The 27990-nt window shown below is 37.1% G+C and overlaps 2 protein-coding genes across 6 annotated transcripts in view; both read left to right on the forward strand.

The window, feature by feature from the left end:
- LOC134752426 (anosmin-1) overlaps positions 1-17314 on the forward strand; it is a 28191-nt gene extending 10877 nt beyond the window's left edge. For 2 of the 3 annotated variants that reach the window (XM_063688137.1, XM_063688144.1), the window contains 8 exons: positions 2042-2240; positions 3689-3873; positions 7683-7825; positions 10127-10265; positions 11361-11462; positions 14350-14485; positions 14883-14958; positions 16468-17314. In XM_063688137.1, coding sequence (XP_063544207.1) covers positions 2042-2240; positions 3689-3873; positions 7683-7825; positions 10127-10265; positions 11361-11462; positions 14350-14485; positions 14883-14958; positions 16468-16635 — 1148 coding nt within the window. In that variant the 3' untranslated portion in view covers positions 16636-17314. The remainder of the gene's footprint in view (positions 1-2041; positions 2241-3688; positions 3874-7682; positions 7826-10126; positions 10266-11360; positions 11463-14349; positions 14486-14882; positions 14959-16467) is intronic. The other variant, XM_063688141.1, reaches the window with a different exon arrangement.
- Positions 17315-21946: 4632 nt separating this feature from the next.
- LOC134752283 (peripheral plasma membrane protein CASK) overlaps positions 21947-27990 on the forward strand; it is a 388960-nt gene continuing 382916 nt past the window's right edge. For all 3 annotated transcript variants that reach the window (XM_063687939.1, XM_063687947.1, XM_063687956.1), the window contains exons 1-3: positions 21947-22467; positions 26232-26344; positions 26707-26812. In XM_063687939.1, coding sequence (XP_063544009.1) covers positions 22409-22467; positions 26232-26344; positions 26707-26812 — 278 coding nt within the window. In that variant the 5' untranslated portion in view covers positions 21947-22408. The remainder of the gene's footprint in view (positions 22468-26231; positions 26345-26706; positions 26813-27990) is intronic.

A 27990-nucleotide genomic window follows, 5' to 3' on the forward strand; every position in this document is an offset into this window, starting at 1 on the left:
TTGTTCCCTACGGAGCGTAAACGATTGGCATGTTGGCTACGCACCCTGGGCAACCAGTGTCACGGGACCCATTCGATTGCTACCATCACGGCTGTGTGGTACTGATATTACCTATATTTATGTTGGCTGTTGGCTCTATCTCCTTTAGATCTACTGGCTCAGTCAGATAGGTATATTATTTACTTGCGTAGTAGTTAGTAGTAGCTACTCGTGTCGCCATAGAACCGGACGCCAACAAACTGTGTAAGACCTGACCGACCTGACTCGACCTGAGTGTGTTAAGAGACACATACTTTATAGTTTATTTTGCTCGGGGCAAGAAAAATCGTATGAGGAAATTCCTTCTACGTAAGTTACTTTTATTTATGCATTAGTATTATTTTTAGTATTATCAATAAATGATCTAAATCTAACAAGTGTTTCTCTTGACCCATAGTTTCTCTTACCCCACCTAACCTTACATGTGTTTTAGGCTAATTGACGGTGCCAGGCACGTTAGTATTAGGAGCCATTAGTTAGCCCTGGTCAGAGTCCTAAATAGTAGGTATCCTGACTCTTTACTATGTCCGTATGCGCTTATAGTTAAACAAGTAAAAGAACCGAAAGAAAATCATGTAAACAATAACATGCTACGAACTAGGCATACAATGAACATCCATGTCACCATTCACAATAGAATTTCCGGCATCGCGTCAAACATAACAAGATGCATTGCCCTCATTAGAAAGCTTTACAATAACAAGCAAACACGTCTGACAATGGTTCGAATGATATGATGTTGAAAACATCATAATACAATATTATAACGAACACACAAACAAACACGCAAACACATAGGCAAGCACATCTGACATAGGTTTGAATGATGTTGAAAACATCAAAAAATAATGTATAATATGTATGTTTTTGTAAGTATATATATATATATGATATGCTTGGTTCACAAATATTTTTTCCTGAGTCATGGGTGTTTTCTATGTATTTATCTATTTTTTAGTATGTATATCGTTTTTATTAGGGTTCTGTAGCCAAATGGCAAAAAACGGAACCCTTATTGATTCGTCATGTCTGTCTGTCTGTCTGTCCGTCCGTATGTCACAGCCACTTTACTCTGAAACTATAAGAACTATACTGTTGAAACTTGATAAGTAGATGTATTCTGTGAACCGCATTAGGATTTTCACACAAACATAGAAAAAAAAAAACAACAAATTTAGGGGGTTCCCCATACTTGGAACTGAAACTCAATTTTTTTTTCATCAAACCCATACATGTGGTGTATCTATGGATAGGTCTTCAAAAATGATATTCAGGTTTCTAATATCATTTTTTTCTAAACTGAATAGTTTGCGCGAAAGACACTTCCAAAGTGGTAAAATGTGTGCCCCCCCCCCCCCCCCGTAACTTCTAAAATAAGAGAATGATAAAACTGAAAAAAATATATTTTGTACATTACCATGCAAACTTCCACCGAAAATTGGTTTGAACGCGATCTAGTAAGTAGTTTTTTTTTTATACGTCATAAGTTTTAAACCGTAAATTGCGGTTTCACTCACGTTTCACATAAAAAATACATTGTTAAAATTATGTAATGTACGGAACCCTCGGTGCGCGAGTCCGACTCGCACTTGGCCGGTTTTTTAGTATGTATATCGTCGCCTAGTTTGAGGCTAGGTTGATCTGTGTAAGATGTCCGTGTCCCCCAATATTTATTATTTAATGGGAAGTAATTAAATGATCAGCCTTTTTAAAACTGATCTGCAAAAAAATTGCCATTAAATCATTTGGACAGCATACAAAAATTTGGCTGGCAATAAATAAAAATCGAGCTATAACTGTTGTTCATATCAGCATATAAAATTCACAAACGGTCAACATTATAACCAATAACAATCTGCTTCTAAATATTACTTTCATATTTTTTGATTTGTTTCATATTTACCTAAGCTTGTGTAGGTAAATATACGAGTATATAATGAACATCCTTAATCCTAAGAAAACGACATATCTTCATTTCGAAATTAAACATCATATTTCACAGGACTCCCAGCACTACCAGTCATAGAAGAAGTCAAGGAGAAGCGGAAATCAATCCTCATCAGATGGTCTGATGGAGTTGGAGATCTGGCCCGCGCTGTACCCGGCAGGATTATATATCTGCTTGAGGAACAACATCATCTCGGACCGAAGTACGAGGAGGCAAGGCTTGCGGGATGGAATCTGCTATTAAGAACCAATAAGTAAGTTAGTTATTAACGGTAATAGTTTTACTAACGGTGATAGAAGTAGCGTAACCACAAAATCCTGTGCTTCCATTATAATAGGGCTTGTTGATGTACTTAGATAATAGGCGGTTATCAGTGTTATCACACTGCCGCCGCATTTCGTTGTGGCGTGCGGACTGCGGAGCAACGAATTCGCGTGCGACGACCACCGCACCGGTTTGCTCCGTATCTCCGTCTGGAGCTGCGATCCACGACAAACCGTGTTTAGGCACAAAAATCCGTACGGTACTGCGGCCCACGATTCACATCTCCGCACGAAAAGGTAGAGCCAGTATGTTGTACCATGCGGCTCTTGCATACAAATCCAGATTCTATAGTACAAATACAAAGTTAGAAACCGCAGCACGGGACACCGCTCCGAAGTGCGGAGCAGTGTGATAACCACGTTAGCAATTTAATAAGCACTATTCATAGCGGTATACAAGTTAGAATAAGAACCTGTGATTACTTACTACGCATAATAACATACCATACATACAAACACTACTCAAATGCAGTGACTTTTTTTCTGAAATAGGTTCCGTTCCGTTCCGTCCCTGTTTGTCTTCCCGTTCTGACTATTTTAGAGCAGGGTACAGTTTGGTTAAGTAAACAATCTTAGACTAAGTTTGAAGGGTTTGACTTACAGTAGGTAAGTTCAGGCAATCGATTATGTTAGGTTTCGCCAGTATTTGTAAAGGTTCCCGGAAAGGCTTGCATGGATACACCGGTAACAGCTAGGAGTAGGAGACTAGGTGGCTTTTGAGTTTAGAAACAAATGATTGCGGAAGAGGTTTGCAGCTGTTTGGGAAGTGTATTAGGATCTAAGGATTGGAGTTATAAGTTTGAGAGACACTAGGGAAGTATAAATTAGTATTCGTTACAGGTACTTAAAAGGTAGGTTAATGTAATATTTATAGGATAAATATACATAGTGTTCAAAAGCCTTGGTGCTGTGCAATTTATTTCTTAGAGAGCTAAACTTTAATTGTTATTTTTATTTAATCCTACACACTTACCTACAAAGTATTGTCAACGATATCGATTCGCAAAGGAACAATCATTTGACTTTACAGAATGTTCAAACTTTTTGCTTGGTAATCTTCTCAAACTTTCATTTGATCTCTCCTCTTAAGTGCTTAGTTTAAACAATAGACAATATTGATAATTTATATTGTCAAGCTCGACGATATACTTTTTCACTGGACCATTATCACAGAATAAATAATAGTACTCCATTATATATACATTACAGAAAGATTTTAACGAAGTGGGTGACGTCTGTCACGTCCGTGCTGAGACTATCTTACTGTAATTTGTTGTACTCTTGTAAGTATAGTAACTAATGATTAGCGATACCAAACCCATTAATAATTTTTCACGTCCTCAGAAGAATGCTGCTACATTAGGTAAAATATTTTCAGAACGAAAATTTCTCTCCGCAACTTGCTGAAACCAGGCCGCTGGTACCGCTTCAGAGTAGCCGCTGTCAGTTCGACCGGCAGCAGAGGTTTCTCATCTCCTAGCGCACCCTTCACCCCCAGGAAGGGACCCAGAGCGCCTCCACCGCCCAAACGGTTGAGGGTACGCCCGGTGGGAACTGAAAACGGTACGTACATATAGTATGAATTATCTGATGATTTTTTCGGACTCGGGCCCTAATCTGTTAAACAATAGTTATTTGTGCAACAAGAGAGGAAAGTTGGTTTTTCTTGCGAGTGTTTATTTTATAGAGTCCCGAGAAAGCGAAAGATTCTATAATTGAATCACGAGCGAAGCGAGTGATTCTAAGGTAGAATCTTGAGCGTAGCGAGGGACTCAAAAACACGAGATGTAAAATAACTTTGCTGTCGTGTTGCACACATAATTTTTCACCTCAGTAGTGAGAACATATTAAAGGTTAAAATGTATTTCGAATTACACAGAATAAACAGAAAAAAAAAAGTATTATAATATGTACGATACGATACGATACGATACTATACGGGACCGACCGGACCGGACCGGACCGGACCGTACCGTACCGTACCGGACCGGACCGGACCGGACCGGACCGTACCGTACCGTACCGTACCGTACCGTACCATAAAAAAAAAGTAATAAAAGTATGAAGTTCATGGCCTTCACTAAATTAAAAAGCTACATTGTTTGGAAAGTCGCACTTTCCTCACTCCAGGGAGTGACGAAAGTAGGCTTGTTCGAGCTGCTGAGGTGAAATAGGTATTGTTTCCTTTATGCAGTCGTTACTACTAATAGCCCTGACATAAGTAATGGGAACAAGCCGTTTAAAAAGCCATTCTTTTTATATGGTTCAAATTCGTGGAACAGCCCATTCGGAGATATAGTTAACGCTATCTCTACTGAGCTCGTTCACTTATACTAACAATGGCATTCTGTTAAACAAAAGCCATTATTTCTTTCATTATTTATTTCTGAGGCTCACACACAATGGCCACGCGCCCAATCACAAAGGCCACGCGCTCACACAAAAGAAAAAGGCTTTGTTTATCAGAATGCCATTGTTAGTACAGGTAAGTAAACGAGCTCAGTAGAGATAGCGTTAACTATAATACGTTTTGTTATCTCCAAAAAAAGGCCACCCTGATTATTCTCTGAAGGAGCTGTAACACAAATTTGAACCTTAAAGTAGTCACGATAGTTTCTATTTAAAACACATGGTTGCTTTGGCACGTGCTGAAGACCGCTCTTAAAAGAAACAAAGGCTTTTGTTTAACAGATTAGGGCCCGAGCCCGAAAAAATCATCTGAGATAATTCATACCTACTATAATAGTGTTTACCTATAACATATTTTTTTTTTATTTTGTATTTTGAACATACACTGGGAGGACAAGGTAACAAACGAGAGGGTGCTTAAGATTGCACAGCTGCCCAGTCTCTTTGCGCTGCTAAAGCAGAGACGCTTACGCTGGCTGGGGCATGTGCATCGAATGCAACCTTCTCGTCTGCCGCGGCGTGTTTTGCTTGGCGCCATAGCTGATGCCAGGAGAAGCGTCGGTCGGCCGATGCTACGGCATAAGGACTGCGCCAAGCGGGACATGCACGCCTTCAACACACCGGTTCATAATTGGGAGGAGCTTGCCGAGAACAGAGACAAGTGGCGCAAACTGGTGTTCGACGGCCGTAAAATCCACGATGGCGCTTGGTTTAAGACACTCGCTAGTAAGCGAGCCAATTAAGCGTCATCAGAGCGACGTCTGTTCGCCACGGGCACAGTACACCTGCCAGGCTTGTGGGCGTGTTTGCCGCTCCCGTATTGGCCTGCACAGCCATGAAAAATGTTGTTGCCCTACCTGACACTGTTTCTATAGTCTGCAATAGACTTTAAGGCCATTAATTGATAACATAATATATGTCGCACCTTTGGAACGAAACTGCCTTAAATACAAAATGTCCACTTTTTGGGAACTAGTCAAATCTTATTTTGCGATTTCCCAAAAAGTGGAGATACCGATACCAATACCGATACCGATATATCGGCCGATATAATTGGCAGGTCGATATATCGGCATCGCCGATTTAAATTCAGCCGATATCACAGTTTAAACCGCGCGCAATACAAACGACGTTGGTGACGTTACTAAAAATTTGAATAAACTTTTACAGTTTTTCACACTTCACTAAAGCGAGTGTCTTAAGTATGTTTTATCCATATTAAGTATGATGATGATGATGATGTATACCTGTTATCCCTCATTAGGGACATAGGGCTCGCAGAAGAATCCTCCATTTGTCACGATCTTGAGCGGCTACTTCCAGCTCTTTCCAGTCGAGTCCAGTTGAGCCAGCCTCTTTCTTAACTGATCGCCTCCATGTAGTACACGGCCTCCCCGACCTTCTACTGCCAGCCGAATTCCAGCGGAGACCCTGCTTGGCCAGATGGCTGTCCGGCCTACGGAGTACGTGTCCGATCCAACGCCACTTCCTTTCAAGGATTTCACGTCCTATGGGTTTCTGCTCAGTCATCTGCCATAGTCTGACGTTTGAGATCGTTCGTGGCCAGTAAATCCCTAGAATGCGTCGCAGGCATTTGTTTATGAACACCTGCAGACGAGTGGTGACATCTTTCCTCACAAGCCATGTCTCGCAACTGTACAGCAGGACCGACTTGACGTTGGAATTCCTTATTTATTTGATTTATTAACTAACTACTATGTCATGGATATCGGTATCGTCAAATATTTACTTCAAAAATCGGTATCGGTATCGTATCGGCAAAATCATGTATCGTTGCACCCCTAGATTTGATGATATATTTCTGTTGCCGCTATAACACCAAATACTAAAAAGCACGGAACCCTCGGTGGGTGAGTCCGACTCGCACTTGGCCGTTTTTTTATAGATTTAATAGTAGTTTAAAACACTGATTTAAACTTTCACGATTTTTACTCATTATTATTTACAACGACGGGACTTAATCGCGTAAAATAGTTTTAAATTTACCTCCGACGTTTCGAGGACGGCGTTGTCCCCGTCTCGGAGAAGACTGGCTAAAGTTGACATCAACATCTTCTAGGCGCGCGAGTTTTTCGAACTAACCGCACTTAAATAAATAATAATGAGTAGTTTAAAATTCCGGTTCGGTGATATTAACTTAATTTCATGATTTTTTGATTTAGGCCGGTTTCATTCTAAAGGGGCCTACCCACTACCAGTCCGCCGGACGATATCCGCCTGTCACTGTTCGGAACTATCAAATTTTTGTTCTAACTAACAGGCTGATATCGTCCGGCGGACTGGTAATGAGTGGGCCCCTTTAAGGTGCAATGTGTGCAGCGTGTTGTGGGGAAACGAAGAGCCATTGCTTTGATATTTCGGATCAAATTCTTGTTTGATATAATGTCACCTGTCAAAAACCAGTGTGTCCTGTTACCATAAGATTAAATCGGGTTCTATCAATTCGAGAATTGGGTTGCTTTTCTTTTAATATTTTTAAGAAAGGGAACCCGAAATCTAACCTAAATTGTCTGATTTATTTAGGCTTAAGATATAAAATGACACAAAATATTCCCTTTTCAAATTATTTAATAACTACAACCAACCAACCTAACCCAACCCAACAACAACCCAACAATTTATAAATTGAATATAATAATGTGCTTACTTTTATAATGGAATTTAATAATGTGTTTAATTGAATAATTTAATCCTTATATTTTATAAAATTTTAATGTTATAATACGTACTGAATAATGTAATATTTAAAAATATTATGAATAAATGTCTATGTCTAATTAAGAAAGGAAACCCGTAATCTATGAATAAATGAAATGAAATGATTCAAAACCCCTATGAATAAATGACCTAAATTGTCTGATTTAGGCTTAAGGTTCCCAAAATATTCCCTTTTCAAATTATTTAATAACCAAATAATTAAAAATAAAAATGATCTCTTTCAGGTACAGTAACCGTTCGTCTAGAATGGAAGGAATCCAACTCGGACTTGCCGGTAAACAGATACAAAGTGTTCTGGAGCCGTCGCGTTCGGGGCGTGACGGGTGATCTAGATTCAGTTCTAGTGAACCATCAGACAGTTCCTAAGGTATACCTAAGTCGGGGAAACTAGAGCGGAGGGGGGTTTAGCTAAATGTTTCAGATAAAGGTATCAGAACTGAAATACTAAAGATATGCTTAATTTCCGAAAAAAATAAAACCGTAAAGATAAAAGTAAAAAATATATATAATAAAGTAAGTAATATATAAGCTATAAACGGGTGGACTGTATGAAGTGAGATGATGTAAACACGCATTGAAAAACACTTATTTTAATAAATATTCCGAGAAAGAAAATATATATAGTAGGTACAATTTTATTTCGATCGGTGACAAGGGCAGACTGACACTATTCATGGAACATCCACAAAGCAGTATAAGTTTGACATTTACAAAAGAGGTTGCGTACCAGCCAGTCGCCAACATAACAAGACTAAGAAAAGACGTAGAATGTATTTGGAAACTAATCACACCTGACACATCTGACATCGCAGTTAAAAATGAAATCAATTAAATTAATCATGAACCTATTATACTTATTCAAACTTTTACTTAGATTACTAAATAAAGTCAGCCTATGTGTGGCCTACGTATACGTAATAAGATCGTAGGTATACACTGGCAGGTCGTAAGTTACTAAATACTAAGGGTAGGTATACCCTGGCAGCGTCTGTATTTAGTACCTAGATTGTACCGCTACTTATGTAAATAGTAGCCCACTTAACCTACTCCATTGGCAAAGAACACACCTTTTAATAAAGCCTACCGGATGGACTCGATTATTATTACACTACCATTATACTAATGGTGGCGTTATTTCTGTACCCCGAGAGCAAATCCTATGAGAGAAGTATACCTATAAGGCGCTAACAAATTAGCTATCGATATTTTAAGAGATGGTACTTTATATTAAAACAATTAATTTTCACACCACATGCTCGACATTGCCCAATTATTGTATATCATGCAAATCTCACCTAAAGTTATTATTGCTGTAGGTAGGTCTCTATGGAATAATTTTTCATACGAATTCAAATCTCATTATTAACCAGCGGGTTATAATGAGATTCAGTACCATACTATGGCTCGGCGGGTTATAATGAGATTCAGTAAAACCCCTCGAAATTAGAACTTATTTAAAAATCGAACTGGCCATTACAAGCCATTTATACGCAAAACAAAGAAAATAAAACAAAAGCCGCGAGTTTTGCAAAATGCAACTATAGCAGGCGTATGCAACTATAGGAGGTTGAAGTTGAAACTATTGAAAGATTATAATTTGTCAGTTTTAAAAAAATAAGGTACTTTAAGTTTTAATAAAACGTTATTTCTAGTAAGTAGCCTTGCTTTTTATTGTCTCGCAAAAGGTGAAAAAATGTAGAATATTCTCCTTTGGGATAAAGCTGTTTTCGTCTTGGGCGAGCTTGAATCCCTCGATGCACTCAAACCGGACTCCGACTCCACTCCGGTTGATTTTGATAGCATACACAGTGCAAGTGTTATTTATACGTCATAATTTCATAGAAGTCTGACGTTTAAAATAACGCACTGCGTGTGCTATCAAAATCGTTGCAGACTTTTCTTGGTCTAACTCTAGAATGTGTTCAATAAGGTCTAATTTAATTGTCTCATTAACAGGTTGTTTCTACGTAGCAAATTTGGTTTCAAAATTTTCTCCAAAAATAACATCATTAAACCTCCTATAATGTTTCATACTTAAATGTACCAGGATCCGAGTGCTATCAGACTATCAGCTGTACAATATTGGTAACTTATTTGTTAGCACCTTATATCCTTATATAGGAGGTAGGTAACTAGTTATTAAATTAAGATTAAAACCCCAGCTCCGTGAAGTCACGACTACCTAAAATAATTAAAAAAACCGGCCAAGTGCGAGTCGGACTCGTCCACCGAGGGTTCCACACTTTTTAGTATTTGTTGTTATAGCGGCAACAGAAATACATCATCTGTGAAAATTTCAACTGTCTAGCTATCACGGTTCATGAGATACAGCCTGGTGACAGACGGACAGACGGACAGCGGTAGCAGTCTTAGTAATAGGGTCCCGTTTTTACCCTTTGGGTACGGAACCCTAAAAAGTAACATTATAGCCCGGCAAAGTAAAAAGTTAGCACAATCTGGGTATATAAATTGCTTTCTCCTGCCGTTCGATCTGTCATTAATCAACAATACATTGCAAAAAAGTTAATTTCCGCTCAGTAGGTATACCTATGTTACTTGAAATTATCAAGGTATCTTTTACACATTATGTGGTTGTTTTTAGAGGACGGGTAACATAATTACCTATTAATTATGACAATGAATCCAACTTAATCTTGTTTTCTTGCAGGACAAAACATACGCTGAAATAAAAGAGCTGAAACCTAACTCAATGTATTTTTTCCAAGTACAAACGATCAGTCAGTTTGGCACCGGCAAGCTTCGAAGTGATAAAGCGGCTGTATTTTACAACACCACAAGCACCCACGGTAAAGTAACGCCACGCCACTTGAATATTAAAAATGAAACTTATTCTGTGTCTGCGGCATGTCTGTTGCCGCTTATTAAAACAATAAAAAAAAGTAAAAAATACAAGATTATAACAAACTGTAGTAAAACATGCTATTGCGACTTCTTGAACTATAGCGGAAGAATGTTATGATATTATGATAGCGGTACTTAGGTACCTAATAATAAGTAAAGGGGGTAAAATTGAAAGTGTATGTTAAACCCAATGATATTATAATATAACGACTATATAATATATACTATATAATATCGTTATATTATACATATTTGTAAATACCAAGTACAATACGAAATACTCTTTATTTACATAGTGTACACCAGTTAAGTCAACCAGACGCTTCGCGATTTCTGCAAACAACTTGTGCGCGCTGGGACCCCATAGACCTAGAGTTTCAACTCCAAATGGAATAAATTGATACTCTCTACACGTACTACACGTTTTAAAATTTCGGCGCTTTCCGCCGCTCCGCCCGCTTTTACATTAGTCCGTTGGAGGTGAGACGGTGCCAGTGTGTCTACGCAGGTGGCATCCCACACCAACATCAGTCCCAAGCTCCAAGGAACCAAGGACACCCCATCGGGCCTCCTGCCATCATCCCTGATAATGCTAGTCGGCTTAAGAAGAGCGGGGAAATTGATGGTGGCAAGAGACCGACGGACTATATATTATATTATATATATATAGATAGGTTACTACTATACATAAGGAGCAAAAAAATACTTTCATATTTATTTCTATATCTACGAAGAAATCTGTTATTTTTGAGGAATTTCATTCATCTTCATCAAAGTCGTTGTTAGTAATAAGCGTCTTTTTCTTTTGGTGTGCGGCAGCTCGTTAGCACGTGCACGTTTCTCAAGGCAACTTGTACAATTTGTACTAGGTAAGCGCTTCAATTGTGGAACGCCTATAACATATCTTTAGTTATAATATCATTGGTTAAACCACTACCACGAAACAAAACCCAATTTCAAGTGATGTTAATCAAACTACAATTTTCACATGAAACACCTTGATTATATTTATATGTCACTTTACAATCACTTGTTCACAGTTGGCAATCCAAGTACAGAATGGCGCTCAGACTTGGTATCGGTTGCCAGTAAAACCAAGCCCTTCTACTCCTATTTAAAAAAAAGAGCGCGAACGGAAACCGGTAACCAATTCCAAGTCGATTACAGTATTTATTTATTTCATTCGTACATAGACTATTTCTGAATTTATATAACTATATTCATATTATTAAGTGGATTTAACACGTTTATAAACTGTAATTAACCCTTGTACACATTTTAGTACCTACCAATATTTGCACAGTTAAGTAGCTAGTAGGGCAGTAGTAGCAGGATTTCACACGAGTTTACTTAGTCAAAATAAAATATGACATATTATAGAGATAGAGTATTTGCGAAAAGAGAAGAGTCGTGAGACTTCTCTTTCCGCACAAACTCTACTTACTTTACTCTTTGATATGACCATTAGATAATATAAAGAAACTTAGGTGCAGATTCGTCCATCCTGACAAATCATACTTATACCGAGGTATTACTTTACTACCTCGTGAAAGACCCCCAAATGAGTGAAAAAATGTTTCAAATCAATATATTACAATAATTTACAATATTCAATATATTTATTGAACCATTATTATTTAATAATAATTAATAACTTATTTTATTATTTATATATAAGGTGCAAACAAATTAGCTAGCTACAGAAATTTTACGAGATGGTACTTTACACTAGAACAATTAACTTTTAACAGAAATACAGTACAATTTATATCAATTTACATTAAAATTAACTAAAAAGTAAACTAAACTAAAACCAAGTCACAACAATAACAACAATAATAATAATAATTGGTATTCAATACACAATTATATCACACGATACAATATAAATTATTTCGACAACTTTCACTAAGTTTCAATACTAATGTTTTTATTTATTTATTTTATTTTACCGACATTTGATTGTTTAAATGTGTATGACTGTATGTGTGTGGTTCGAGTGATTCCTTACTGTCAATTCAGCTAATTCTACTAAGCCTAGGAGATTCTATACCTAACTATTCCTACTCTTGCAATCAGTTAGTTTCTCTTAAATGTAAAATAAATCGATTTTAAACTGTCGTGTCATAGGTACCGTCAATCGGGGTGAATAGGGATGACCGGGGTGAATAGGGACAAATTTCTTAATAACTATCCACACAAATTATATCATACATAATTTTTAAGAAAAAAAAACCGACTTCAATGGGGGATGCCGCTGAAAGCATTCTTAGATTCCAGACAATGAAATGAAAAAGACAGCATCTTTTGCCTAATTATGTAGAAAAGGAGGTAAACCGATCCACTTTTCTAGTAGCATTTCGTTTTTGTAAGGGTCGCAGTTCTAACCTAACCTAACCTACTTTTCTGGTAGCATTTCGTTTCTGTAAGGGTCACAGCTCTAACCTAACCTAACCTACTTTTCTGATAGCAGTTCTGTTCTGTGAGAATCGCAGTTCAAAACCCACCCACCCACCTAACCCACTTTTCTAGTAGCATTTCCGGGTCCGGGTCTGGGTCCGGATCCGAGTCCGGGTCCGTGTCCGGCTGTCCGGGTCCAGGTTTGGGTCAGAGTTCGGTCCGGGTCCGGGTCCGGGTCCGAGTTGGGGTCCATGTTCAGACCCGGGTCCGGGTCCGAGTCCGGGTCCAAGATTGGGTTTGGGTCCATAAGGAAGAGAACAAATCTCCAAACGTGAACTATGTGTCATTGAATAGTTCCATTCTGATCATCATCAGCAGTTCCACTTCATCAAATGTCACTTTTTTAAATGTAAATGCTGGATTTGTTGATGAAAATACAAAAATCACTATATGTATGCCTTTCACATTTGAGGAGTTCCCTCGGTTCCTCGTGGGTCTCATCATCAGAACTCGAGCTTGACAAAAATATGTCTTAAAAACTTAAGTTGCTTAACAAACAGAAAGAAGTGGACAAATCGCCAAACGTAAACTATGCGTCATTAAAGAGTTCCATCCTGATCATCATCAGCAGTTCCACTTCATCAAATGTCACTTTTTAAAATGGAAATGCTGGATTTGTTGATAAAAATACAAAAATCGCTATATGTATGCCTTTCACATTTGAGGAGTTCCCTCGATTCCTCATGGATCCCATCATCAGAAGTCGAGCTTGACAAAAATGTTTCTTGAAAACCTAACTTGCTTAACAAACATAACGAATAGGACAAATCGCCAAACGTGAACTATGCGTCATTGAAGAGTTCCGTTCTGATCATCATCAGCAGTTCCACTTCATCAAATGTCACTTTTTAAAATGGAAGTGCTGGATTTGTTTATAAAAATACAAAAATCACTATATGTATGCCTTTCATATTTGAGGAGTTCCCTCGATTCCTCATGGATCCCATCATCAGAACTCGAGCTTGACAAAAATGTTTCTTGAAAACCTAACTTGCTTAACAAACATAACGAAGAGGACAAATCGCCAAACGTGAACTATGCGTCATTGAAGAGTTCCGTTCTGATCATCATCAGCAGTTCCACTTCATCAAATGTCACTTTTTAACTGTAATTGCTTGATTTGTTGATGAAAATACTAAAATCACTATATGTATGCCTTTAACATTTGAGGAGTTCCCTCGATTCCTCATGGATCCCATCATCAGAACTGCTTTTTGACAAAAACGGGACCAATCTGTATGTATATACTTATAATCAAAAAAAGAATTTTCAAAATCGGTCCAGAAATGACGGAGTTATGGACGGAGTTAAACATTTAAAAAAAAACATACAACCGAATTGAGAACCTCCTCCTTTGAAATCTTGAAGTCGGTTAAAAATCTATTATTATATAATTTATGTGGATATTTATTAAGAAATTTTCAGGTAAATCACATTTTAAGTTTTGTCCCTATTCACCCCGGTCATCACTATTCACCCCGATTGACGGTACTTAATAACTTAAGCCAGAATTAAATAAAAAAATAGGTAATAATACTGAAGTTGATATGATTTTTAATGTAATTTCAGATTTTGCGCCACAGTCTCTTAAAAAACAGTATAAAAGGGTTGTCAAAGGCCTAAAGTTGCACAAGGTTATTTGGCAAAACGGAAAATTGAAGGCTAGTATATCCTGGAACCCAATATCTACTAGCGAGATTAGAAGGTAGGTGATACTCATTTGACGGTTGACACATTTTATGGTTTTACGCTCTTTTGTAAAAGTTGGTCTGAAGCACTTACTAGGTTTTGATATGGGACAGCCTACTCGTTTTGCAATTGCAATTGCATTTTTACTTGTAGGTATTCGGAAGGGTTACAACTTCAGCAAGTCTGCTGTATAGTTCCACAGTAGCATCAAAATCGAAATCTACTGAGCCAATTTTAATAATGACACAATCGGTTATTTAATAATAGGCCTTGTCCTTGCTAAATTTATTTATAGTATATAGTATATAGATGTTCATCTGCAATCTTTATGTATAAATAAAAGTTAAGTCGGGATACCTTTGTCAATAATGTTGATTGTCGTTTTATTTAATATGTATACTTGTTTGTTACAGATATGTTGTACAGTGGCGAACGGAAAAATGTGAAAATCCACAACACGAACATAAAATTCTTTCGGCAACCACTGAGGTAAATAGATACCTACATTTAAAAGAAACATAAATATATACGAAGTAATAATAAATTCAATAACAGAGCGGCGCCGGCGTCACATTTTGCATAAACACGCAAATATCTAGCATGAGCGGTCATGAGCGTCTAGTAGAAAGTAGACGCAATTAAAATTTTAAACCCGCGAAAAATGAAGTTAGCTACGGGTCAGACTATGATCCCAAGACCTCACCCAAGACTATCCTTTAAAAAGGGTCGGGCAGCATTTAAAATTATTTAATGTTGCCCGACCCGAATTCTGTGACATTCAGCCATAGACCTAGCATTACATAGATGCGGCCTACCGCGTGCGCCCGTAAGGGATAGACATAGATGACGTCATAAACGTGGGGATACCATATTGGTAAAAATTACCCCAATATTTGATATCACGTTGGGGCGATTACCCTGGCGGCAAAGTTTGACGGTATTAAAATTGTTGAATAAAATGTCAATGGGCCGTTCTTTTTAGGCGTATGAACAATGAAATACCTCCTATAATTCGCGCGGGTAGTACAAAACTAAACATGTTTAGTAAATAAAACGTAAAATAAAATGTATTATGAGTTTTAATTCTATGAAATCACAAATCACAATCACATTATTCACACCAATTAATGTACACCACATTTAATCTTCACAACATTTGTTTATTTTATTTTTTGAAATTAGAAATACAAAAAATCTTCGAGGTCAAAATTACCCATAAAATTATGATATTTTCATCTGGTATCCCTAACATGATTGTTATGCAGCTAAATTAAGAAGAAGATTAAAAACGGCTGACCTCAGACTCGTCTGAGTAGCTGACATATTACCACAAACAACCTACGTAATTTGGGCGGATAATTTTACAAATAATGTTTTGTTAATTTGCGTAAATGGTTTTTTTTATTCGTATGGCATATACAGAGTAATAATAATTATTTGCGTAAATAATTGTGATATTTTTATTGAAATCGTTTGATTCTACATTGCTTTGAGTGTAACATAATTTTACGATGTTATTCTCACATATTGCGTTAAGAGGAAGGTGTAAAATACCGTACTTACGTGTGAAAGGTTATGTTCTCATATTTTTGCTCAGAGCGGCTATTACAGCCGATTACAGAACAATTCACCATTATTTTATCAATTCAAAACGCTAACCATCACTATGTTTTATAAGAGAAAGCACAATTTCATAGAAAACAACAATAATTAAACAAGCAACGAACAAGCATGACATGTCACGTACTTATTTGTTTGCCACAATTTCGGTTGTGGCAGCGGTGGAAAAGTAAAACTATGACAAAGACAAAAAGTAATGTATTGCTCTCTGTCACTACTACTGAAAGATATATAAGACCCCGTTCGTTTATTTCGCCCCACCCCTCATGACCGATCCATGTTATACTAGATTCATGCATTCAGCGAACAAAAATATTACCAGCCTAAATTTAAAAGAAATCATACTTACGAAAAAATAATTTTGTTTTATATTTGCAGCAAACTACTTTCGAAATCTACGAATTGGATTATCATTGCACTTACAAAGTGAATGTAAATAAATCACGGAAAAGTCTATCCCCTGACTCAGAAATCATCGTTAATGTTCCTGGGTGTGACTATTTTCAACGACGAATGAATGGCACAAAAATAGACTGTGAAAGTTGAATTATTGTGTATGGTTAATTTAAACTATTTCGCCAGAATCGTATAGTAATATTTATTATGACAGTATTAGTATAAAAAAACATCTTAAGACACTTGTGAAAGGATATAAGATTCTTTGTTTGTTCAGAATATCTGGACGATGACTTTCATTACATCAGCATTCATATTTTGTTATAGGCTGCATTAGTTTAACGTGTGTAATGTAGTTGGTCAAAAAATCTTGTCAGTAGAAAAAGGTGCGAAATTCAAATTTTCTATGGGATGATAACTTCGCGCCTACATTTTGCCGCCTTTTTCTACTGACAAGATTTGCTTCACCAACTGTATAACAGTTTATGGCTCGTACATGGAATTTTATCCTCATACCTATTCTCCCTCTTCGTCTCTGTCTTTAGGATGATAATATTATTGTAAAAAAACGAAACATCTAAATTTTCTTAGCTCTTATCCAGGAATACAAATAAAGCCAACCATAAACTAGTTTCGATATTTATTATTACCTGGCCAATCGACGAGCATTATGTGTGTCAAATAGTATATTGAGACGTTGTGATTGCTGAGCGACGTGAGTCAAACATATGTTAGAACTTGAATGTATACCTACCAATTTTTCCTAAGGAAAGTAGATTAATTTAAGGTACCTATTTATTTAGTATTAGTAGTTTAATTAAAATATAAGTTAAAAGTTTGCTTTTATTTTTCAAAAAAAATATATCCTATACCTACATCATTAAGCATAGACTCTTTGGCGATGACCCATCTGTCAAGACATGGATACAGAGCCTTAAACATCGCCGTCGAGTCCCTTGCCTATCGGTGTTCTATCGGATACATTCCGGGGAGTGCGCACAGGAACTGCACGACCTGATCCCACCTTCCCCTTTCCATCAGCGGACATCCAGGCGCGGCGAGGGAATGTAACCCGTTCGTGGTCCAGGTTCCATTTGTTCTCACGAAACGTTTTGCCTCCTCCTTTTTGGTGCGGACGGCTAAGGAATGGAATGCGCTCCCGCCATCTGTATTCCCTGATCAATATGACCTCGGTCTCTTTAAAGCGAGAGTGAATAGGCTGATACTGAACCGGTGAGCTCCATCTTAGGCCCTGTCTTCACTTTCCATCAGGTGTGACTAGGGCCAATCGCCGATCAGTTTATAAAAAAAGTAAGTTAATAACTACGGTAGAAGAGAAGAGCCGTGAAATGCATTCCACGACTCTTCTTTCCGCACAGACTCTATAAAGCTAATATACTCGTATGACTTAATAGGGAATATTACTGCAATGTTCAGCCACCAGAGTGCAGCACAAGCCTTTTTAGTAAACCATAGAGTAACTTATACATGTAGTACCTTTAACAGGTTTGTGACAAGTTTTCAGTTTTGAGGTTTAACCATAAAGTCAGACCAGGAATATATATGATCACGCGCCACGTTGCGGAATTTCACGGGAACTAATTTTTTCATACTATACTGAACTGTCACCCTATACATGAAAATAACAGCGCCCTCTTTACAATGATCATATATTATACGTGACGCCGCGAATGATGGTCCGTATGACAGTTCCTCCAAATAGCTTTTGAATAGACGTAATTTAAATATTATTGAACAAATAGGTTTTTAACTTATTTTTGTTACTTAATTGTTACATTTCTAAATAAACAAATGTTTAAAACCCATAAAAAGTCTAGAAACATTTGACATTGACAGTTACTCCATACAAAAATGAACTGTCATAGGGATCATCATTCGCCGCGTCAAGTATACAGGTCAGGCCATAGACATATAGCTATAGCGGTTAGCAAAATGAAATTGCACTATATGCAGAAAGCAAGCCGCTTTGCCCAGTGATACTAGGGACCAATCTGAATGATTTCATCCGAGGAAACACAAATTTCCTCCACTAGAATTCAAGATGGCGGACCTTTTCCAAAATGGCGGCTGCAAAATTAAAAAAAAATTTAGACACAAAACGGGTGCACCGATTTTAGTGATTGACATATCAATCAATTGGTATTGACACCTGTAATCGGAAAAAAATATACCATTTAAGAAATTAAAGATGGCGGCCGAATATTAAGAATATTATGTTTTTTTTTTCTTTTTTTTCCTTCTACTGAAAATAACAACTAAATGTTCTATAGTGTGGTAACATATTCTTTCATTTAAATGAAACCTGATAATATTAGCTACAAAATAAAATAAAAAACTTGACAATTCGTTAAGTAGTTTTTTAACTATACGCATTACAAAAAGCGCGTATCTCCCGTCCGAAACGGCCGCGGCCCCCTCGCATCAAAACTGACAACTTTGATGATATTTCTTTATATTTAAAGGTAAAAAAAGAAAATAATACATATTTACTTTATTGAGCTATAAATAAATATATTGCCGCTTATTATTTGTGACGTTCCACGGAAAAAGGAACCTTATGGATGCTGGCGCTTACGTCGCATAGCACCGCGATAGTATTGGAGCGGTGTTAATAATAGCTTAAGCGCCAACCGCCATAAGGTACCTTTACCCGTGGGACGTCACATTTACCTCTATCATCTTCGTCCGATGTGGTTGAACTGTAAAAAAAAGAAAATCCATATGAAACCAGAACAAAATATACCTACCTAATATAATTAAATTGAATATATAGAAATGAACTACGCCAAACTATCCCGCCCCTGCCTCCATTACTATTTCAATGTGTGTAGTATTGAGGTTTCATGAAGTACCTGAACAGTATATAGCATTAATTTAGGATATGTATACCAATGTCACCACCCAGATAGTTTGTCCAGCTGGAACCTGTGAAAAGTTTGAAATAAGAAACGGAGTGCATCAAGGGTCAATATTAAGCCCGTTATTATTTAATGTCACTATAGATTTTACCTAACAAGGGCTCACCAAAAACCAGTGCCATGGAATATATTATATGCTGATGACGTCGCCCTAATATCAGATAATGTCGAAGACCTCCAAAATCAACTAAACATTTGGACTAAATCATTAGAGGAAAATGGTTTGAGAGTAAGCCGTAAGAAAACAGAACACATGTCATGTTTGTTTGACGGTACAACAAATCCCAACTCAATCAAGCTCTACATAAATGATGTCCCACTGCCTACAGTGAAAGAATTTAAATACTTAGGGTCGATAATCAGCAACGATGGTAAAATTGATAGAGACCTAATTCATAGAACCACAGTAGGCTGGATGAAGTGGAGGCAGTTGACCGGTGTTGTGTGATAACAGAATGCCTTTAAAAATAAAGGGTAAATTATATAAAACCGCAGTGCGACCCGCCATACTTTATGGAACCGAATGCTGGGCATCAACAAAACGACACGTTCAAAAACTGCATATAACAGAGATGCGCATACTTCTCTGGTCAGCTGGAGTCACCCGGAGGGATAGGATCCGTAACGAATACGTGAGAGGCAGTTTTAAAATCGCTCCTATTGAAGAAAAGCTGAAGGAAAAGCGACTACGCTGGTACGGTCACGTACTCAGGCGGTCTCCAGATCACATGGTACCAGTGGCATTGGATCTACCAACGACGAAACGGGGCCGTGGAAGACGCCCTGCTACTTGGCTGACAACGGTCCAAAATGACCTGAAAAACACAAATATTGACACCGGAACAGCACAAAATCGTCCTGTGTGGAGAAAGAGGACAAGGAGAGCCGACCCCAGATAATGGGAAAAGGCTTAGATAGAAGGAAAAGAAGAAGAATGTGTGTAGTATTGAAATTACTATTTTGAGGAGGGGCGGGACAGTTTGGCGTAGTTTATCTATAATTACCTTTCGTTTTTGCAGTTGCCTTTGCATATGCTGCATTCTGCATTGCACTGTGCAGGGTAGACCCGACGTAAGTTCATCTGCTACCTATATGACCCTCAAACAGCGCATTCGTCGGTGAACTTGGTACGCAAGGAACTATTTGCTACTAAAAATAAATTGGTAGGTAACCAGCATCCCACCAACATCGGCACTCGGCAGCATTACATAAACACGCGCTCCGTGTCACATATCAAGCGGGCCACTTATGGGGCAATGCCCTTAGTCTTGATGATGCCTCTGTGCCATTGCCATCCTCTTGGGGTTGGAAGTCGTCTAATGACAGTTGGGAACCGCAATGGTCTGAAGCCAGGGAGATATGGCGTGAATTTTCATACCTGGCCCATTGCGGCTGTAAAAAAGGTTTCGAAACAATGCGTGTCGGAGGGTGGGTCTACCCTGAACAGTGCAATGCAGAATGCAGCACATGCAAAGGCAACTGCAAAAACGAAAGGTACTTATAGATAAACTACGCCAAACTGTCCCGCCCCTCCATTACTATTTCAATACTACACACATTGAAATAGTAATGGAGGGGCGGGACAGTTTGGCGTAGTTCATTTCTATATATTCAATTTAATTATATTAGGTAGGTATATTTTGTTATGCGAGCGAGGGGGCCGTTTCGGACGGGTGTTACGCGCTTTTTGTAATGCGTATAGTTAAAAAACTACTTAACGGATTGTCAAGTTTTTTATTTTATTATGTAGCTAATATTATCAGGTTTCATTTAAATAGAAGAATATGTGACCATACTATAGAACATTTAGTTGTTATTTTCAGTAGAAGGAAAAAAAAAAAAAGTGCGATAATATTCGGCCGCCATCTTTAATTTCTTAAACTGTATATTTTTTTCCGATTACAGGTGTCAATACGAATTGATTGATATATCAATCACTAAAATCGGTGCACCCGTTTTGTGTCTACATTTTTTTTAAATTTTGCAGCCGCCATTTTGGAAAAGGTCCGCCATCTTGAATTGTAGTGGATGAAATTTGTGTTTCCTCGGATGAAATCATTCAGATTGGTCCCTAGTATCACTGGGCAAAGCGGCTTGCTTTCTGCATCAAGTGCAGCTTTCGATGCAAATATCGCCGTAACCGCTAGTACTAATAGTATAGTAGTTATAGACTTGAAACCGAGCGACCAGGGGTAAGAGAAAGACATATTCATGTATTGATAGGTTAATGTATTCATTTGATAATCCTTTTTCTCTTTCACTCTTATAAATTTCGGTATTTCGCCATCGCCTCCTACCTATGCTGCCATAACCCGACCATGAAAAAAAACCCGGTCGGTGATAAGGACAAAGCAGCATGGCACTATTTTCTCTTTCCTCTTATAGGAATCGCAATAAGACTATCTTTCTCTATCAAAGAGTGTCAGGCCCTCTTGGGTCAGGCTTTACATATTAAATTACCCCAACAAAAATCTCTAAAGACGGAACTGGGTTGAACTGGCAACACTAAATAAGTGTCTAACTTCACACTGATAATTCGCAACCCTCAGAATTGTCAAAATCGCGATAAGAAAATATTGCAGAATGTTTTATTTTATTTGATTATTATCAAAGTTTTGCGATAATCACAAACCTGGCACATAGTTTGAAAATTTTACTAACTTTTTACGTGTTTAATACATTTTACTGAAGCGGTAGTGTCACGTTATAAATGACTAGAAATATGCGCGAATATTCACGACTTTATTTAAAATTTACGGTTTAAAATCCACTATTATGTCTTTTACGCCGTCTATCCTGTCTCCCTTATAACATATTGTCAACACTTTCAATTATAATATCAAATTGTGTTCATTTAATATTTAGTGTCCTTGTAAACTGCAATCCTCTGAGGGCGTAACCTGTCGTTCTACGGGGTGAAGGCTGTGCAAAAATGATATTTTTTAACCTTTTCTGAAACGTAGTGCATCTCATTTTTGTGAAAAATGGCTGAGGACGAGGTACTTTTCGACGAAGTATACGAACTTTGTGAAATAATCGGCAAGTAAGTAACCGGAATCTTATAGGAAAACTAATAGAAAATTTCGCGAATATTCGACATAAACATACAAATATTAATTTTTGAAATATTGAGACTTATTTAATTATGGTTGCTATATTTAGAACATTAATTACCCATTTTATTTATTAGATTGTTATATTGAAATTGCAACTTTTTTAACTATTATTTTTGTGTTTTGTGGTTGGGGACTTTTTAGTGTCATATTTTTTTTCGAACATAACACCAACTTTTTATTACTTCAGGAAGAAATGGTAAAATAAGTATCTTGTTATGTATCATTTTTCTCTAAGATCAACTATTATGGAGATAGATGGGGTAGTAATCATCAATTTTTAAAGGCGTTAGGAACAGTAAATTTAAGTAACAGAGGCAAGATAGGTGCGATGACAAGCTAAGCGAGGAGTGTGTTAGGTTGACCATGATCAAACAGACATGTTATTTGTACCTACTATTGTTAGTTACAACCTTGCCTATCTCAATAATTGTTGATCCTAGAGAAAAATGTTATATGACAAAATATACTTAATTTGACATTTCTTACACAACAAAATAATAAAAGTTTGGTGTTATGTTGGCAAAAAAAAAATTACACTGAAGTCCCAAGAGCGCCCCCCTCCCCCTTTTCTATATTCTAACCGAAATTTGCAATATTACTACATGAGATATGTACTTAAAGTATTTAATTTAAATACCTACATACTTATTTGCTTTAACCTTTCGAGACCTGTCAGCTCCCTGGGTAGTCAAACCGCTCGGGTTTTGACGGAATGTCACCATATTTGTCCGGGTCTCAAAAGGTTAAGCTGTATATTTATCCTGTTAATGATATTGCTTTGCTACTCTGCCAAAAGTAGTGCTGCCATTATTTTTGTAGTATTCACTATAGACTTCCGCTAAACAATGCCTGAACACAGAGACATGAGTTATTCTGCAAGTGAATTATTTTTGTTTATTTCTAAACTTATTTATCATAGTGTAGCTTGTTTATTTGTCTTAGCACTTGTTTTAAAATATTCTGTAACATGGGGAAAAACACATAAAAAAAAACGTAAGTACATATTAAGAAGGTAACAACCAATTAATTTATTTCAATTTGTAAATTGACTAATAATTAATTTACCTTACTTCGTAATCTTTGTTTTTTTTTCTTTAAATAAAAAGACTAGAAAAATATACTACGAAAACAATTACAACAACATATACCACATATAATTACAAATGAAATGAATGGAACAGGAAGTCACAAAACATACAACAACAACTGTACTTACAACAATCAAGTCCCCAAGCGACTGGTCACCATGGGGAGTCAGACCATAACCCTCCACCACTACATAATCAAAACAAACGCAACAAAATAAACGCAAGCAAAAACAAGGAAGAAGGTTGGAGGAGGCCTTTGCCGAAGGGCAAGCAAACAAAGAATAGAAAAGATGGGAGATAATAAATAAAATAGAGAGTTAATGTGAAACTGTTCTTTGTGTTGTAAATAAAGGCTATTTTATTTATTTATTTATTTATTTTATATACTTCGTAATCATACACACCTCTTCTTATATGTAGACACAAAAATGGTGATCAGACCAGTCTTCCACACACACATTACATCTATCTTTTCTCTTATTTATAATAATTTATACTATTTTTGCATTTTTAAATATTCAGTAATGGGCCAAAAAAATTATAATAAAATATCTACACTTTCTTCTGCTTTTCATCCTGTTTTACCCACTGTTGGGGCTTAAATCATATTTTTCCACTGACTCGGGTTCCATAGTTTAGGTAACATTCCACCTAGGGAACGGCGCCTAGTAAATTCTTAACTAATTAGTAAATCTATAGTTTATAAGCACAGAAAGTAGCACTGATATATGTAATAGTTGCAGTTTTATTGTTTAAGTCCTATCCTGTATCACTGGGAGTCAGCTCTCCTCATAGATAAGTATTTGTATGCAATAGTTATTTGTGCAACAAGAGAGGAAAGTTGGTTTTTCTTGCGAGTGTTTATTTTGAGTCCCGAGAAAGCGAAAGATTCTATAATTGAATCACGAGCGAAGCGAGTGATTCTAGGTTAGAATCTTGAGCGTAGCGATGAGGGACTCAAAAACACGATATGTAAAATAACTTTGCTCTCGTGTTACACATATAATTTATCGTGTTTTTGAGTCCCTCATCGCTACAAATACATTTTAACCTTTAGGTTAAAATGTATTTCGAATTACACAGAATAATATCGTAAAAAAAATTTAAAAGCTACGTTGTTTCACTCCCTGGAGTGAGGAAAGTCGCACTTTAAGTGCTAGTAGTGTAAGAACTAGTGACGAAAGTAGGCTTGTTCGAGCTGCTGAAGTGAAAAATCTCTTTCACCATACCAGCTGGTAAAAGCTCTCTTGAATCTGACGAGAAAGTTGCATTTTATCTACATGCGTATGGCAAAGTAATCAAATGCAAATGTTATGTTGTTTCCTTATGTTGTCTGGTAGAATTGACTTTTAAATGTGAAATAACATTAATTTTTAATTGATTTGGTTTGATCTTGTTTGATATTTTACAGTCAGTATTTTCCTTGAGTTGGTGAGGTGAAAAATGTTGTGTTAAAATTTGTTTAACCCTCACAACGCTCAAGATTACACTTTCCGAACTTATTGGAATCTTTCGTTTGCTCGGGGGTATTAATATTAGCACGAGAGGTTAAACAACTTTGCCCCCTTGTAAAGAAAACAACTATTATCCAGTGCCGAAGACGCGACATCGCGTCAATGGTATTGTACACAGGGACCGGCCCGCTATCCCTTATCGGGGTTTTATAAGGGTATTGCATAAGGCTTAACTCACCATACCCTTTGCCAGACGAAACCCTTTGTTTTGGTTTTAAAAACCCTTATATAAAGCTACCACATTTGAGTAATCGGTAGCCCAAATACCCTTACAAAACCCTTATCATCCGCTCACCAACACCTTGCATATTGCTTATAAGGGTTAGCCTTATAAAGGGCTTCCCTTTTAGCATATAAGCGTGCTAATTTAAGTCGTCTACCTTGTTCATAAAGCACACATTACTTCGAATCCGAGCGATCGTCGGCGGCGACGGCGGCGTTCTTTGACTAGGCACGTATTTTCTTTTCTTTTCATACACTACCGTAGATATATACTAATCCTGTCTCTTTCACGCAAAGGGAAACCTTTATAAAAAGCGCTTAAAGATAAGGGTAACCCTTATTAAGAGCTAGCCTTATTTTTGGTTAGCTTTTCGGTAAGGGTTAGTCAAAGGTAAGGGTATGAATGGGCTTGCAGTTCAAAAGGGTAAATCTTTCAATGTGTTAGCCGTGTTTAAGTGTTGCCCATTGAAAGGGTTTTATCGCGGAAAGGGTTGTCCGGTCCCTGATTGTACAATTTGTACATCTATTCTTTTTGCCAAGACTCCAGAGATATCGCTTCCCCAGCATCGAATGGGTACAGTTTTCGCAGTCTACTTCCATGTGCAGATTATCTCTCGCCTATAAACCTTTTCGCCGCCATCTTAATGAAGTAATAAAGTGTCATCAATGCCATGTAAAAAATTGCACGTAACCAATCAAGTGGCGAGTAAGTAGGGCACGTAATGTACTGACCTTATATTTAATTAATGGCGGCGAAAAGGTTAATATTAATCGTATATTCTCATTCAGCAGAGCAGATTTGGTAGATGAGCTCACGATTAATGAATTATATATATAAAATGTTTTTATTATGTCATGTTTTTGTAGGGGCCCCTTCAGTTTAGTCCGCCGCTGCGTGCACCGTCAAACGGGGCAACAGTTCGCGGTCAAAATTGTAGATGTCGCCCGATTTACTGCCAGTCCTGGACTCAGCACTGCTGGTAAGTTGTTTTAACCGACAAAATATACGACGATGTGAACGTACAAACAAAACTTAATAATTTTGTTGGTCGTAATGTTTTAAATAACAGCAAAATAAAAAAAAGGATTTTTTAAACTTGTATCGGTCCTGCGCTATTACCTACTCTGTATATATAACTGTGTCCACGGTTCCGCCTACGAGACATTTGCTTCCTCGCTGAAAGGATTCTAGAATATAAAGTAGCCCAACCCCATCTCTAAGAGGCTTATAAGTTTTCTACTTGGAAAATTTCGTCAAAATCGCTTTTATAGTAACAACAACTAGACAAATATTTCGCTTTTATATTTACTTGTGAAGTAAATAAAACATTGTTGTTTCCAGACCTCAAACGCGAGGCCACAATATGCCACATGCTGAAACATCCACACATCGTGGAGCTTTTAGAGACTTACAGCTCCGAGGGAATGCTGTATATGGTCTTTGAGTAGTAAGTCCCTTTTCTTTAACCATTTAAACATTTGAACGCCGTATGTAATAAACAAAACACTTATCGTCGCCTAAAGTCGCACTAAATCTTTTCTCTTTAGAAATTAGTTCAGAGGTTTGCATCCTACAGTATTGTCAGTTATAGATACAAATACCCAGATTTGAAATACTTTTATTTTAAATGCAAAATACCTATTTTTATTTCAAATGCAAAATAACTATTTTGTGTTTGAATACCTTTTCAACAAAACAATTTTGTATTTTTTGTATCGCTTGCTATCCAGCGCGGCAATGCCGCAAGTATATTTGGCACGTTTGGACAGGGTGGGAGTCGGAATGGGGTTTATGTTTAGTATAGATAATGTGTATTTTCTAGTTAGTTTTAGTGTTTTTCTTTAGTTTTATTATGTAGTGTTAAGTTACTTTGTTCATAATTTTTTTGTTTTTGTAATTTTGGAGACTCATTTGCTGAATAAATGACCTATATCTGATAAACGTCAAGTATTTTGTATTTTATTTGACAAAGTTTTTGGGACCTATTTTCTAATATTTTCAAAATACAAAATACTTTTCAGTAGGTATGGTCAAGGAAATTAATTTCTGTAACATTTCATACCTTGTCACTGTGACAATAGTATGAGGTCCCTAGAGAGAGACCAAGAAAAGTCTGCAACGGCTTTGATAGCACACGCAGTGCAAGTGTTATTTATAAGTCATAATTCATAATTTCATATAAGTTTGACGTTTAAAATAACACTAGTGCACTACGTGTGCTATTAGAATCGTTGCAGACTTTTCTTGGTCTAACTAGCGATTTTTATATTGATTGTCACTGTGACAAGGTACCAAATGGTACAGGGTACAGAACTTAAATTCCTTGTCTGTAGGTAGAGATTGATTACAATCTTTTCTGACGTTACAATCCTTCCAACTCTCATTCTTTTAACATGGACCTGTTAAATCTGTATAGCATCGTGGCACATGAACACGAGCGTAGCGAGTTGTTAAAAAAGTGGAATCTTGTGCGTTGCGAGGATTTTTAAGGCACGTGAGTGACCCGTTATTAATATATTTAAAGTCTGTGTCTCACGGAAGTTTTGTTATGTGAAAAATAGTTTATAAAAAGTATATAAAAACAAAATACAAATGTAATTTTAAACTAACACGGGACTTAATCGC

This window comes from Cydia strobilella, chromosome 2, assembly GCF_947568885.1.
Source record: "Cydia strobilella chromosome 2, ilCydStro3.1, whole genome shotgun sequence".
Lineage (NCBI taxonomy): Eukaryota > Metazoa > Arthropoda > Insecta > Lepidoptera > Tortricidae > Cydia > Cydia strobilella.